This window comes from Arabidopsis thaliana, assembly GCF_000001735.4.
Source record: "Arabidopsis thaliana chromosome 1 sequence".
In the NCBI taxonomy this organism is placed as follows: Eukaryota; Viridiplantae; Streptophyta; class Magnoliopsida; order Brassicales; family Brassicaceae; genus Arabidopsis; species Arabidopsis thaliana.
This window is the reverse complement of record NC_003070.9, coordinates 29,437,016-29,450,535: the sequence shown is the minus strand read 5'-3', so window position 1 is coordinate 29,450,535 and position 13,520 is coordinate 29,437,016. Positions and strand designations below refer to the sequence as shown.

The 13,520-nt window shown below is 31.5% G+C and overlaps 1 protein-coding gene and 1 non-coding gene across 3 annotated transcripts; one reads left to right on the top strand and one right to left on the bottom strand.

Moving 5' to 3' along the window:
* Nucleotides 1-20: 20 nt before the first annotated feature.
* Nucleotides 21-3,675, bottom strand: AT1G78260 (RNA-binding (RRM/RBD/RNP motifs) family protein). 2 transcript variants are annotated; one of them, NM_106475.3, is made up of 6 exons: nt 3,034-3,675; nt 2,831-2,954; nt 2,289-2,406; nt 1,873-1,909; nt 1,346-1,640; nt 21-458 (listed from the first exon to the last, which is right to left on the bottom strand). In NM_106475.3, the coding sequence occupies exons 1-6, from the start codon at nt 3,217-3,219 to the stop codon at nt 355-357; spliced, it is 864 nt and encodes a 287-aa protein (NP_565175.1). In that variant the 5' UTR covers nt 3,220-3,675; the 3' UTR covers nt 21-354. The 2 variants fall into 2 exon arrangements, with proteins under 2 accessions (NP_565175.1, NP_974169.1); NM_202440.1 differs by having other exon boundaries at nt 132-1,640; nt 3,034-3,551.
* A 2,850-nt stretch (nt 3,676-6,525) lies between these two features.
* On the top strand, nt 6,526-6,610 carry AT1G78250. Its single transcript is given in 2 exon segments — nt 6,526-6,563; nt 6,574-6,610. It is a non-coding gene; the product is annotated as a tRNA-Met (tRNA).
* Nucleotides 6,611-13,520: the final 6,910 nt, after the last annotated feature.

The window sequence follows — 13,520 nt, the reverse complement described above, 5'->3', positions numbered from 1 at the left end:
TATCCATATTGAAACTCCCAAGAAAAAAAGTGGATATAAAGGAGAAAAAAGATATATGAAAAAGCTTGAATACGAATCATGTAGCAAAAAATTGAAATTATTAGAAATAAAATAAATGAGTAAAAAAGAATATGAATAGCTCAAATTTTTATATATATTCCGTCAGAAAAAGAGCAAAATATGACAAGAGATTTATCTTGAGCCGTCTTTTTAAGTTTGACAGTGTTGAGTCTGTCTTCTTGGGGCTCAAGTCATTGCTCTGGTTGAGAAATAAATGAATTAGCTGTTTTCTTTTTTTCAGAGAGAGAGAGGTAAAAATGTGAAGATTGTACAAATTGGGAAATGAGAGAGAGATCAAGAAGAAATAGGTTCTTTGGTGTTGCTTGTTGTGATTTCAGGAGCAGTCGTTGTTGCTTCGCCTTCTGCAGCTGGTACTTGTTGTGGTACTGCTTCAGATTCTGGAGGAAACAAAACAAAAAACATATAAAATCAGACAATATATAGTGTATTCCTACTAATGTTGCAAATTATTCTGATTTAAGTAGATGAATAATTTATGCAATGATCAATATATGATCAATAGTGTCCAAAACGAATATGCAAATATAGACACATAAATATATCGTTTTGGGTAGAAGTTGTCAGTGTATGGTGGCTTCACTGGCATGACGATTGGCGACCAAATTGACAGATGATAGAAGAGACACATATACCAATGTAATTGAAACAGACAGCTCACTCCACATGCTATCCTTTATTCACTGTTCTCTCCAATCATTCACTCTCCTTTTCTTTTCCATTTCAATCCCTTCTTTTTTTTTTTGCTTAGAGTGCATCAAATATATGTTTCTTTTTCGAGTTTAAGACAGCAAAACGGATAGATCACGTGCATGAATGATCAATGCAATCACACGTGGTGATGAACGGTGTCGTTTGAATAAGAGGGACAACAAATATTATAGAGATAAAACACTGAACTATGTAAGTTGTTAGGAATTTTAACTCAAAACTATTTATATTAAGAGATTTGATGATTTCTGTCTATTGCATTAGATTACATTTTATTTTAGATGTGAGATTTCTAAAAAACGTATTTTCGATAAGGTGGTTCTTCTAGTCATCATGAGATGATACTTTTTGGATCAAGAACACACTCTATTTGGATTAACAATCTAGGGTTATGATATCGTGATCAATGAATGCACTTTTTTAAAAAATATATAGAGGTTTTGATATCATGTTAAGTTATATGGGTTTCTAAATTAAAACTAATTAGTATGAGTAGACAACTAGAAATATATCCAAAGAAATATGAAAAAAAAAAAGGAATTTATTAAGTACGTACCGGTGGAAGAAGATAGTACTCCTTGGAGAGGAGGGGCAAAAGAGGAATTGGATGGGTAAACGAGGAAAGAAGGAGAAGAAAACCGTTGATGATGATGTTGTTGAGGATTATATGGTTGAGGAAGATGATGATGGTGTTGGTATGGTACTCTAGGAGCTTGAAGAGAATAGCCATAATAGTATGGAGAAGGCATGATGGTTGCTCCTGATGATGATGGTGATGTTGCTCCTCCTCCATAAAGCTGTTGCTGCTGCTGATAGTATTGTGCTTGTTGCAACTGTGTGTTGTACAATGCCTGTGGCAAGTATATGATCATCATCATCATCATCATAGTCGATGTCTATGTTTGCAACAAACATGCATGTGCTAGTGTTTTTCATGCATTATGTAAGTGGTCGACATGTGCAAGATATGTTGTACGTAAAATCTATTATTAATTTCACATCTTGCACTCATGATTAAATACGATTTTGCTTTATGTTCATCTTTCGTATATGTGTATGTCAGTGAGAGAAAAAGGGACTTACTTGGTGGTACCCAAATTGATCAGGGTTATAGGTGTACCTGAAAAAACGAAAAATTGAATGATTCTCTATCAAGAAAAAAAGTGTATAATTTTACAAATTCCGGTTCTACTTATTAAAATTTAAAACATGTTATTAAAAAAGAATAGAAATAAGAACTTCCATCTAGTATTACATTCTTGCACGTTAATGGTTTCTCAACTTCCGTATCGGACTATAATGCATTGCATGATTTTTTATCTACATGACTACATATTAATGTTATCATATTTACAGCCTGACAGCAAGTGGCTCAATTGACGCATTAAATTGTCTCCTACCATATCTATCGCAATGGACCATCTCCTTATGAGAAAAATGCATTTATAAGGATTTTAGATTTTTAGAAATTTTCTAAAAATCGATATATAAGATTTTACCCGTACGACGGATACATGAGCTGGGGAGCTGCAGCCGGTGGCAGTGGTGCAGCCATCCCGGTATAGGTTGATGGTCCTCCACTTTGGTACTGACTCGGACTTCCTGTTTGTCCTCGACCTATATAGTAAACAAAAGGATTGAAAAAGATAGTACATTGCTAAACAAAACAAAACAAAATTGTCGCCGAGTACATTGCTCATTTAGGTCTCAAAAACTAGTAATTCAACGATATTAAGAAAAATGTTTGTATTCCTTTGACCCAAAAAAAAAAATGTTCATATTCTCAAAATTGGATTTGATTGGTTATATTTATGTTGTACACTACGCACATAATTAACAATGTACTTATTTTAATCCCAACGAGTACAACTAATCTCGTTTATGTTATACACGATCAAGTATCTTTAGAAAAGAAAAAGACAATTCTTGATAACGTACCAAACCATTAATATATCGTGATCATATAGAAACTCATCAAATAAACTAATCCTCCCGACATAAAGAAAGATTTTACGGAATTACTCAAGTATAATAAATAAACCTCGAGGCGGCGATGGTCGAGGCCGTCCAAAAGATGCAATATTACAATTGGCTTTTCTTCCGTCGATCACCGGATTTGGATCAGCGACGGCTCTCGTGGCTGAGTCCGACTCCCGAAACGTCACCTAAATTAACGATCGGAGTAACCCTTAAGCATACCAAAAGAGATAAAAACATTGTGTGAATTAAGAAAATATAACTTACGAATCCGTAGCCTTTAGACTTGCCGGTGTTTTTATCGGTGATGATGACGGCTTCAAGAATCTCTCCGAACTGTTCGAAGTAACGACGCATTTCGTCGGTAGGAGTTTCCCACGCTAATCCTCCGACGAACACTTTGGTGTAAGTCGTGTCTCCGAACGGTGATCGGTAGTAGCTTGTTTGAGACATTAGTTAAATTAATATCACGATTAACAAATATGGCAGTCTCCAATGATGATGATATATGTAACCCAAAAACAGATAAAAATTGAATAAATAAATAATTATGGAAAATTGTGTTTGTCTAAAACATTAGGGAAACAAAAAAAAAAGAGAGAATTGGGATGGACAAAGTTGGCTGATCTTTATATCATCAAAGGTTGTTTTTGGTTGGGCAAAGAGAAGAGAGACCAATCAAAAGGTTGCAAATTGCAACCCTTGAAACGGTGTCGTTCTTGTCTTCGACCCTACACATATGAAGAGAAGAGAGAAGAGGGAAGAGAGAAGATAGAGAATAAGATAGTTTTGGGACATTTTAGAATTGAGATTGGAGGGTTTTGTAACAAGGAAACGGAGAGAGAGAGAGAGAGTGTGACAAGGCAGCACTTGAGTATGTCTTCGCTGTCTAATTTGCCAGGTTTTAACATTATAGCTCCTCCACAACTTTTTATTCAGAAATCTTCTTTTTAATTATAACGACGTTCTTCTGATGTATATATATTTAATATTTTTATGTAATATGCAGATTTAATTCTTTCTTAACTATATATCTTAAATACTAAAGGTACATAATTTACCAGATGTCACGTAGTTTTTGTTATTTTTGAATTAGTATAACCAACGGTAGATTTTGAAAATACTCATTTTTGGATGTTATTAGAAACAAACTTATAATGTTAATACTGATTCTTACATTCTTCAATCAAAGATTGGAGAATAATGTATGCTATAATGTGTCATTATTAGAAAGTTATTGAATATTTTGATGTTTCTAATTGTGTAGAATTTTTAGGGGTGATTTAAGGAAAAATATCTTAAATCCTTGTAGTAAGTAGTATTTAATAATATGCAGATTTTGTCAAAACTACAGTTGTTTGATAAGTTCTATATTTTGTTTTATCATTTCCCATGTTCACTTTTGAGTTGGTCTCTTGTTCTCTTCCTCCTGCTTGTCTCTGTAGGTTTCGTGTGATACATATAGACCAATAATAGTTATATTTCTTTTCACATGAAATTAATATATACTTTTCTATATTAGTTTAGAAGCATATGTATATTTTTTTGTATTGAATAATGGAACTTATTCCCTATTCTCACATGCTAACATGTACTTAACCTTCCTTTAATCATTAGCTTACTGGAAAGCTAGCTATGAACGGACGAAAAAAGAACAGTCTGGATTTTAGAATTACATTCTTTTAGTTATCTCTATTTTCAATACAGTTATAATTCTAAATTTAAATATTTATTTTAGAATAATTATTGGCATAATTTCGTGATCCCATAATCTGATTTGGGTATATTATCATAAAGAAGGACATGTATAGCTAACTGACAACCCGATCTTCATATTATAAAAAATAATTAATATATATATGCACTCAATCATATTGTTAAAACGATGTAAAGTGTGTGTGTGTCAAATATCAAATATTTATTTAATGATTAAGCCAAACAGATTTTGTGATGAGTTTTCATGATTAGTGGAAGTCCATTATTCTTCCTACCAAACCATATAGGAAAATAAATCAAAATAATATTGAGTATTGACGAAGAGGCTCTTGACTTTCGGATAGATCCCTTTAAAGATTTCTCATCCTTCATATTTTACAACTCTGAAACGATAATTATAGTGATCATGTAGTCATGTTGAATCAGCCATAATATTTAGTGTCTAGTGCAATATTATTAAATACATGGTCCTTACTCCTTACTTATTAATAAAATGTTTTATATGTATGGTTTCAAGCCACGATAGTTGGTGTATAATCCAAATTTAACATTCTTAGATTATAGGAGACGACTCTATCTAAATTAATATTCTCTCTACATGCACCCTATATAAACTCTCTTAACATTATTAATTTAAAATTTAAAAGTACAAATGTGAAATGTTTGACCATTGAGTTATCTATTTTGTTTGTTTTAGTGATCTAAACCTTGTCGTTACCATGTTCGTCACACAATGAAATTGCTAAAAGAATCATCATCTGTCCACGAATTATTTATCTAGAAATTAACGATTTCGATTAACATATTGACTTATCTAACTATTTTGTACTCCAAAGTAGTACCATTATGTACATATATATATATATATATATATATATATATATATATTAATGTGTCCTTGCCGTGCATATGTATGTGTGTCTAGTTGCATATTAAGATGAAAGGAATATATATACATGTAACATGTTGTAAAAGATTACATGAGATGAGCTTATTGCAAAGCAGCTTTCATAGACGCACGACCATCCTTATTCCTCATCATTATTTTAAATCCCCTTTTCCACTTTTCTTTTTCTCACTATGCCCAACCCTGTATAAGTTGTATTTTATGCATAAAGATTACACAAACTCAATATTTATAAGTGTAATTGTTTCTTATTTACAAACAAAAAGACATTAAAAAGAGAAACTGTAGAAAGAAAGGCTTGAAAAGGCTTTATAAACTATTTATGAAAAACAAGCTAGTAATATATTGTTTAAATGTTTTAACAAATATATATATATATATATATATATGTACCAACAATTATCCATGCCTGCTTATTCAAATATCGTCCAAGAAGACAAATAATTTTTTTTTGGCATTTGAAGTCCAAGATATATATTTGATATATCCATTTAAAACTTTGTTTTAAACCCAAAGAAAACTGTTTCTTAGCTATACTTAAACAAATAAGCCCAAACAACCAACAATGCTTAATCAAATAGACTTTTGAAAGTCTTTGAATATTTTTTCAAAATGCAAATTAAATATTGTTGTTTTGAGATAGTTTTTAGTTTGATTAAGAAAACGAAATATGGAGACAAGTAAAGCAAAGTAGGGGCCAGGAAACGTGGCAAAGAGAAGAGACAGTTGGAAGCAAGTTTAGAGAGGAGAAAGAGAGAGAGAGCTGTAACTGTAAGAAGAAAATTGGGAAATCCGAAATTCCAATGAACTGTCTCAACTTCTTCCACGTGGACTTCCTGTGATGCTTAGCTGCTTTCAAATATTTTGTTGTCTCAATACAATAACGTCATCGATGAATTAAACTTTTTATTACGACAATAATTGCTTTCGACCTTTTAGGCAAATTGAGAATTCCAACTGGTCTTAATCGGCTTATAAACCACAAAACTGCAACGTTTTGACATATTTTCAGTTTTCTTTGATTGAACATTTTCCATTTCAAAACCAAATTCGCAAACAATCAAGATTCAAAACTAAAAAAAGAAAAAAAACACTTTGAAGGATATATAAAAAATAAGGTTCGAATTATGGTATCTGGGGTGGTGGCGCAGTTGGCTAGCGCGTAGGTCTCATAGCTACTGAGTGATCCTGAGGTCGAGAGTTCGAGCCTCTCTCACCCCATTTCGTTTTGTGTGTTGAAACAAAAATGTTTACCTTCTTATTGGAGGGAGCCCGTATCTACACAATGGGCCCAAATTATTGACTTTTTCTTCGTTAATTGAAGCCAATTTATTAATTTTTCGAAATTGGGCCACTAAGAAGCCCACCAGGTCCGAAGGCTTTTTTTCTTCATAAATGAGGAAATGGCTCATCCGGTCATGTCATGGTCATCAATGCGTCACAACGCAATTATGCAATTATTCGAGAGAGATAACAATTAATGATCAAAAAAGATTAAAGCATGAGGATATTGGCACCCATCTATATCACTTGTAAACTCGACATATACATATCACTCAACGATATGTCTCATTAGTCATTATCTCTTTCTTCAATACTCTCACATGTTCCCTAAGTTTTCATTCGTATAAATTTGTCCCTACAAACAACTACACATTTAAAGAAACAACCGTCACACCCAAATCGGTTAAAAATTCATTCGCCGATATATCTATCTATCCAAAAACAAACTATTTTTTATTCAATACAATCGTTTTAATTAAAATCTTTCAATTCGACTCACTCAAAAATTTCATCTTGAGTGTTAAAGAAGAACCATTAATGATCGGATAGTGTAGTTAGAAAGGGGTTTGTAAGTTATAAGAGATCCACATGAGGAACTTAAGAGCGGGTGATATATTGTGATATATGACAATGCCTTTTATAATATTTTGACGTGAAATAAAGAGAGAAGAGGAGCCCCACCAATGTTAAAAGAAGTCACATGGAATTTCTACGTTAACTAATTAAATTTACTATTCATTTCATAATTATTCCTTTGAGAATTTTGCAAAAGCCCCTTTTTCTTTGATATAGTATGGTCCATCACATTCTCTCCAATTGATCATTTATGATTTGTGCCTTTCCATCGTTTTCCTACGATAATACTTTTCTCAAAGTTAATTCTATGACTTATGGCAGATCATATTACTTTGTCGTCTAAAGCAGTTTCTATTTTCGTTTTACAAACATGTTTTGGAATTTGTTTAACTTTTGAAAACTTTATCATAGTACTTTATGAAACTAATGTCGATGTAATTACCAAATTAGTGGAATGACGGAAAAACTAGTGTTCGGGTTTATTATTATTACGATTTCAATCATAGCTACGCAGGTCATCTTTGGCGTTTTGAGTGACAAGAGTCAAGACACAAGTCTAGTCTTAAAATGGATTTATATTTTTAATTTCAATGCAATGCGGTTCTATATATCTAGTTTGACAAAAAAAAAATAAAAAAAAAATAAAAAAAATAAATTCAACATGAGGGGACAAAAGATGGATAGCTATCAACTTCTGGAAAACGAAATGTCGACTTGGAATTACAAAACTTGGATTCGAGTGGATAATAATGAAGCCTTTGTTCTGGCCGCTGTAGATTCTAATCTTATTCTATACATCGAATAGTTTTACTAATGATAAGTCTGATCTTGTCGCCACTAATAAAATAAATAAAAAAATTCTTTTCCAATGAAATATCTCGACGGTAATGTGTTTATTTAATTTGCTGCGTTTTTTACATATTTGATTTTTGTGTGAAATTCTCTCATGAATGAAACATGTACAGTATTGATGGTAAGTGCGGAATTCCACTTATTTAACATATCGTAACAGAAATTTTGATGTATAACCCCCCTATATATAGTATAATATAGAGAGTGGTGGATTTGGTAGCTCTTAAGACCAAGTTAGTTGAGGAAATTAGGTGCAAGGTTCTATCAAAGATGTTTACATATATTAAGAAATGCGAAATTCCTTTTGTTCCATGCAATTGGGAGTTTTTTTTTTTGTTTGCTGATATCCAATATTCATATGTATATTTTTTTGGATTTACAGAACATAGATTGAAGTACCCGAACCTTATCAATCTTAATATATCATATTAAAAATATAAAAAGAATCCCTCACTGTCTTTGAGTAAACATTTTCATTTTTTTCACTTCACATTTTTTTTTTTTTTTTTTTTTTTTTTTACACTTCACTTTGTTAATATGTCTGGGCTTGGACTACGCGTGATGGACTCATGAGTTTGGAAGTGCGTTGTCATGCAATGATTTCTATAATCATATTGATACAGTGTGGGTTTGTGTTGATAACAAAAACGGATTTTCTTGCTGTAAATTAAGAAAAATAAAAGACCGAGGGGGCTTTCATATGAACATCAGAACATGTATCTTTTTACGAGGTATTGTCACGTAATAATAAACCTGGGACATGCATGTAATTGTCATAACTCGGAAAAGTGATGGAAGCCAAGACAAAATGACCCATACCATATTGTCGTCTAGATCTACCGTCACACACAAGACGAATATCTATGTAATTATGTATATTATATAGTACACAAGAACTAGTTCGTATAAATATCTCGTACTGCAAAAAGGTAAAAGCAGTTACTAAGAGACGTATGTCTCTAGTCATGTACGATATCTTCTTGTAATGATTTTTGTTTTTGGCTTATAAACAAAATGTCATTAATCAGTTTAAGTATATATCATTGGTACAGTAAAATTTATAAGATAAACAAAAACGCGTTAAAAGCACCATTTTTATGCTTACGTTTGTGATTTAGTCCATTGACGAGTAAAGAAAAGTTCATCTGAAAAATGCCGACAGATATTATATAATAATGGAGGAAAAACCAAAATAAACAAGAGTATAATATAACGACAAAATTCGAAAACTTTTTGAAAAAAAAATACACAAAATAAGAAAAAGTTTCGTATAATTTATTCGGACAGCTTATATGAATTGGCAATATACATAACGTAGTGAAATCGTTTGACTTTTGTCCCAGCTACGGTTTTAGACTTCTAGTTACGAATTATGATCGCCTTTTGTTGGTACTTCAATATCAAAAGCATACAAATATTGAACCAGGTCCACTTGTGCTATAATAAAACAAAATTACTTGGTGTTAAAATGTAGGAAATACAGTGCTGCTAATATCGAGTAAGAAAGAGCGTAGTGAGGTTAGGAAATAGGGCACTGACATTAATGGAAAGACAACGACTCCACATTATTTACCTATAAATAAGTTCTAGATCCACTGTATATCGAATTACAACTAATTAATTATAAATTGTTTCAAGTCAAATGTTGGGTTGAGATCCACGACACATGGTTATGTAATGTGGAACAATTTGACTTATCGTTTGTCATTGGTCTTAATAAGAGCAGATAATCAACTACCAAATTGCTTAGTGTGAAACAGAACTATCTATATTCTTAATTGTTCCATCCGTATTTTATCATTTATCTTGTGGTAATTTTTAGTGGTAATTCATTTATTTATGTAATTACTAAAAAAAGTCAACGAAATTTGGAGGGGATGCACACGAGTAGAGAGTAGTTGTAAATTATTATTAACTGTGATTAGTATTATTACTCACAAATCACAATTAATAATACTATATTCTAATCACAGTTAATAATAATTTAAATATATATATATACTTATTATATATATATATATATATTTTTTTTTTAAAGAAGTAAATTTTAATTAAGAAAAAACTATATTCTATATATACTCTTTTACGCAAAACCGTACAAAATTAGAATATTGCGGGTAAAGGGCAATTATATTCTCCGTTAAAATCCAAAAATGTATAACTAACTAATCGAGTAACATCTTTGACCAAAAAAAACTTACACAGTAAAATCTGGACCAGAAAAAGTCTTTTTCGTTACTACTATTATTTTAAACTCAATATATGATTTTCATTCAATTGCAAATTATTAGGCTTATGAACCTCAACAGTGGACTGTAGAAAAGTCGATGTAACGTAAGAGATGATGGAATGGAAGGTTGTGAAAAAGTAACTTTATATGCTTATCTTTTGTACATAACTTTTGTATTTGTAACGTTCGGACCGTTTTGTCTCTAATATATATATATTTGTTTTATTCTCTGAGTTGTCATCTGTACATCTCTTCATCTAATTACATCTTCATAAAACTTCACAAAATTATTCTGCAAATTAGTAACAAAGATATTTTTTAATACACACTATATCTAAAAACTATGAAAGAGGTTTTCCTTCATGTAATACACCTTTTTAAAAAAAAATTGGTTTATTATGCATATATAGTAGACAACGGTTTACTAAAACTTCAAACTATGTCGGTGTCTGTCCTCATAAATTTTCTAAGCACAGAAAAATAAGTCGCATGTGACGACTTGAATCAAAAATAATCTTTAATTTCTTCCTTTGTTAGAAAGGAATAGACTTCATAGAAAATAAGATTCAGTAACAATTATCTTGCCGGTGGACCGGTGGTTAAATGTAGCTCTAAATCAATCAGCACCACACATTTTTTTCCTAATTTTGATAGCTATGATTTTCATTGTTGGGTTTGTTCAGTCTCACTCTTTTTCCTCAACAATGAATCACCTTTTTACGACCCATTGTCTATTTTTGATTGCTGTTTTACAATATCAAACGTCGGCATAATGATATATATATGTAACGTTATCTATACAGTCAGCTTAGATTAATCACCTATCCAACGTCCCTGTTCCATTCTTTGACCTATGGACAAAAGTGTACATGTAGATTCCAAAATTAAATTTTCTATCACACGATCATCACGTGTTTTAGAACCAGAAATCCAAATCCCAAATGTGTGTCTGTATACCATACACTCAAAACAAAATTCCGATTAGAATAAAGAAAACCTAAAAGATACTTTGAGAATAAAAACTGCAAATCATTTTCATGTATCGCACGTCGAATGAAAATCATATAGTCATATAAGTAAATGCATTTTAACTACCATTTTGATTTTTTTTTTTTTTGTGTGCATAAATATAAATTGAATGTTATGATTTTTTTGAAAATGTGAAATAGTAAAAAGCACATGTGATCCAAAAATTAACACGATCCGTGAAGTTTTCTTTGTCACGGTCCGCCACACACAAGAACTCGAATACCGTGCACTTAACTTACTTATCCACGTTTTACTATTATCCTTTTACCCAAACATCCTCCGTTTCGATGTAAGAAAGTAACGGTCTATCGGATGTACGAGTGTAGACAGTCAGACACCGTCACATATGCCACGTCAGAACTATGGAGCCACCGACATGTAACCGCGTTTCAAAATGGGACCCACTTTCCCCGTTTTATCTTACCTTTTTTCCTTCAAAGTATGTTGTTATTTATATGGAGCTGATCCAATAAATTCTATTCAGACATTAGAATGCAAAAACGAATTGTTATTTTGGAATCTTGAAATAATCACCAATCATATTTTAAGGACATATACCTGTATCTGTATGTGTGTGTTTACAAATAAATACGTACACACTACGATGGCATAGGATGCGGCTATGAGAGCCGACGATTGTGTAATTAATTAACTTCTGATTTTTTTGGCTGATTAATTAAGAAACCTACTTGTTTATTTTGCATTTATTTAGCTAAAAGTGGTTATATATATCGGTGTAACCCGTTTGAATAAACTACCAGTTCAGTTTTGAATGATGACATATATGACATTTTACGCAAAAATACCACGGTATTATTAGTTTTGTTTAAGTTTGAAGTTTTATAGGTTAACTGTATGTTTCGTTATCTCTTCGTTTGTTTGTTTTGTGATTAATCATACATTTCCCAAAACACAATATATTATAAATGCTGAATGGTACCTTGTGTCTGTTTGCATATTGGAAATTTCTGGAGCAACCTGATCCCTTCTCTATCAAAGAATTTAATTGATAATTAATCGTTGGCGATAGCACTTTTACAAACATTTTCCCTTTACTTGTCAAAAATAATTATCAAGCAGAAAAAAAGGAAATAATGAATCAATTTCGAGAATCATTGAAACAGATAGTAACAATGTTTTGGAGTTGTTTTGTTTTTAATTTCTCTTCAAAGTGAAGGCTAAGGACAAACGCTATGCGGAATAGTTTTCTATTGCGTATATATAGTCGATAATAACAATATAACATGGCTAATTTTGTGTTACATCAATCATCCAATCTTCATATATTGTGGCTTATTCTATATTACATTATTACAATAACATATATTTTACGTGGCTTTTATGTTCGTACGTTGTTTTTATGTGATGATGCTATGTCAAATCATCCGTAGTATCTTTTTTATTTGATGAGTACAAACATATAAAACAAAATTGCAAATATTTCACCACCCTCTTACACTTTATATATTTAGGTACATGCAGATTTATAAATCCACTAAATAAATATGCATGAGCTGTGAAACAAAACAACTCAGTGACTCACTCGACTTATATCATACGGAATATAAGAAAAAATCAAATGAAATTTACCAAATTTACCATAAAATACAGATTTTGAAGATCAAATAAAAGTAGAAAATCTTATCGTGAGTGGGATATTTAAAAGTACAAAATTTGCCTCGTATTGACACAATTTTAACCTTATCGTGGTTGGCGTGTACAAGTGGGCAACTGGTCTCCTAATAATGCGTTTGGTAATAAATGATCGTGATTCTTAGAAATATCTTTTTCGCAAAAACATTAGTCTATGGATAAGAAGATAAATTAACCAAATCGATGAGTGTAAAAAAAACAAAACCAAATCGAGGACATTTGTGAAGAAACTCGTCTTATTCCAATTAGGGGACGATCACTCGTTTTCTTGCGAGAGGAACTTGGCCTAAACCGACCATTTTTTTCTCATGGAATTTGATCATGTGTTTTTTGTCCTCCTTTAAACAGTTCAAAATTTGATGAATAAACTACAAAGTCAACATTTTTACACATTCAGATCTGCATCCAAAACACCCATATTGTACCTTCTATATTCATGATTCTTTTGGTCATAATCATGATGTTTTGTTTCCACTAAACTTTATGATGTTTATATAAATTCCATTG

Bases quoted from the DNA above. Each gene is read 5' to 3' on its own strand.
- AT1G78260 (NM_106475.3), bottom strand. From the start codon at position 3,219: ATGTCTCAAACAAGCTACTACCGATCACCGTTCGGAGACACGACTTAC. The intron at 1,910-2,288 runs GTAAAATCTTAT...TCGTTTTTTCAG, and splicing joins CTCATGTATCCGTCGTACGG to GTACACCTATAACCCTGATC. The intron at 1,641-1,872 runs GTAAGTCCCTTT...TACTTGCCACAG, and splicing joins ATCAATTTGGGTACCACCAA to GCATTGTACAACACACAGTT.